The sequence below is a fragment of the Nanorana parkeri genome, unplaced genomic scaffold, assembly GCF_000935625.1.
Source record: "Nanorana parkeri isolate BGI_ZX_2015 unplaced genomic scaffold, ASM93562v1 scaffold2892, whole genome shotgun sequence".
NCBI classification, from domain to species: domain Eukaryota; kingdom Metazoa; phylum Chordata; class Amphibia; order Anura; family Dicroglossidae; genus Nanorana; species Nanorana parkeri.
Window position 1 is genome coordinate 47,344 of NW_017309160.1, and position 2,513 is coordinate 49,856.

At 56.9% G+C, this 2,513-nt stretch overlaps 1 protein-coding gene across 1 annotated transcript in view; it reads left to right on the forward strand.

The window, feature by feature from the left end:
- The first annotated feature begins 2,084 nt into the window (after positions 1-2,084).
- NEK9 (NIMA related kinase 9) overlaps positions 2,085-2,513 on the forward strand; it is an 8,886-nt gene continuing 8,457 nt past the window's right edge. The window contains exon 1 of the mRNA XM_018574335.1: positions 2,085-2,307. Within this exon, the coding sequence (XP_018429837.1) occupies positions 2,140-2,307 (168 nt within the window). The 5' untranslated portion in view covers positions 2,085-2,139. The remainder of the gene's footprint in view (positions 2,308-2,513) is intronic.

A 2,513-nucleotide genomic window follows, 5' to 3' on the forward strand; every position in this document is an offset into this window, starting at 1 on the left:
ACCCTCCTCCCCCCCCCCCCCCCCGGAGGATCATCTTCAGGCGCTCCGTTCCTCCTGGGTGCAGATTCAGAATTCCCTTCATGCCTCTATGCAGCACTCAGGCAGATCGTAGGCGTCTACCCGCTCCTTCCTCCCAGATCGGGGAGAGGGTGTGGTTGTCGGCCTACTCCGAAATTGGCATTCCACTTTATAGGGCCTTTCTCCGGAGGGTGAACCCGATTGCTTACGCACTTCACCTCCCTTCTAGAATGCGTATCTCCAACGTCTTCCATGTGGCGCTCTTGAAGCCACTAGAATGTAAACGTTACACCACCGCTCCTCCCCGCCAAAGATCCTTCACTCCCGTCGGGTCAAGTCCAGTACCTGGTCCACTGGAAAGGCTACTGTCCGGAGAGGCGTTCTTGGATTCCTTCCTCTGTCCCCGCACCTCCCCCGTGCCTTCCATGCTCGCTTTCCCCATAAGCCTTTTGCTCTCCTGCGGGGGAGGGGGTTGTTGAGAGGAGAGTACTTTCAGGGTTACCCTTCCTCATCCAGTGGGCTGCGCATGGCTCGTCAGTATGTTTGACACTGCTGGTTCTCTTTGGCGCCCTCTTATGACCAAACCTGTTGACATCATCTTCCTGCAACTTCTGGCAATACTCCTGACAAGTTCCTGTCTCAGAGTGATGATGTAATCACCAGGTCACTACATACCCTTCACCGTGTCCATTCAGTCTCCGCCCTTGCGTTTGTTCTGATCTACCAAGTGCTCTGCAGTTGTTCCTGTTCTCCGTGTATGACCCAGGCTCTGGCTGACTGAACTCCTGGTTCCTGACTCCGGCTATCGTGTCCGTTCATCTCAGTGTTCCCTGACCTCTGGCTTCTGACCTCTGGCTTCTGACCTCTGGCTTGGCACTGACAACGTCCCGGACTTCCTCCATTGTTTTTTGCCGTTTCATTTTATTGTTGTTTTCAATAAACTTCTTTTATATTTTAAACCTGAACTTTAGTTTCTGTCTGGTTTCCTGGCTCTCTAACAGGTCCATGGGGGGGACCGGCCATTGTTGTGAGACATACGGCCCGGACACCAACCTCTAGAGGTCCATGGGGGGGACTGGCCATTGATGTGAGACATACGTCCAGGACACCAACCTCTAGAGGTCCATGGGGGGACCGTCCATTGATATGAGACATGCGGCCCGGGCACCAACCTCTAGAGGTCCATGGGGGGGAGCGGCCATTGATGTGTGACATACGGCCCGGACACCAACCTCTAGAGGTCCATGGGGGGGACCGGCCATTGATATGAGACATACGGCCCGGACACCAACCTCTAGAGGTCCATGGGGGGGACCGGCCATTGATGTGAGACATGCGGCCCGGACACCAACCTCTAGAGGTCCATGGGGGGGACCGGCCATTGATGTGAGACATACGGCCCGGACACCAACCTCTAGAGGTCCATGGGGGGGACCGTCCATTGATATGAGACATGCGGCCCGGGCACCAACCTCTAGAGGTCCATGGGGGGGAGCGGCCATTGATGTGAGACATACGGCCCGGACACCAACCTCTAGAGGTCCATGGGGGGGAGCGGCCATTGATGTGAGACATACGGCCCGGACACCAACCTCTAGAGGTCCATGGGGGGGACCGGCCATTGATGTGTGACATGCAGCCTGGATACCAACCGTTAGCGGTCCATATGAGGAGCTGGGACATCATGTTGAATGGTCCCTCGATGTCTCCCTGGAACCCCCCAGTCAGCCTCAACACTCTATTGCTCCTCCCACTTGCTTCTACGTCACTGCTCAGTCCCACACTGATTAGTAATTGGTCACTGAACTAGTAAAATAAAGATCCGTCACCATGACAACATGGAGGAGATTCCCCGGGAAAACATTTTCATTGGATGGTGACACTTCACCTAGAAGACATACGCTGGTTGTCAGCTCCGCCCTATGGGCGTTTCGGGCCCCGTCTTTCACGCAGCATTGCAGCTCTCGGTCTTACGTCAGAGGTAAACAGGAAGTCGCACGGTAATCTGCCCTCAAGAAAGATGGCGGCAGCTCCGAGTCACGTGCGTGTGAGCGGGGCGATCAGCATTTCCGGGTCAGCCGGAGTCCAATATGGCGGCGGGCAGAGGCGGCTGATCTCGACATGTCCGCCCTCTGCCGGTATGACCGGCACTGCGACTCCATCAATTCGGACTATGGAGAGTCAGCGCGGAGCTGCGGCGGCCCCGAGCAGGAGGAGATTCACTACATCCCCATCCGGGTCCTGGGACATGGGGCCTACGGGGAGGCCACCCTCTACCGGAGAACCGAGGTACCGCTTGCCCGGGGGTAGCAGCATTGGTGGGGCGGAGCTTCCTCTGCATGTTTACTGATCGTATGCCCCTCCCCGGGGGCGGGGGTCACTATAACTGATGGGGGAGGGAGTTGGGTCAATCTTACAAGGCTCTGAAGTTCACATACCCCTGTGTGGGGGCCCCTCTGGTGGAGGGAGGAGCTACTGGACACTGCTCTGCGGGG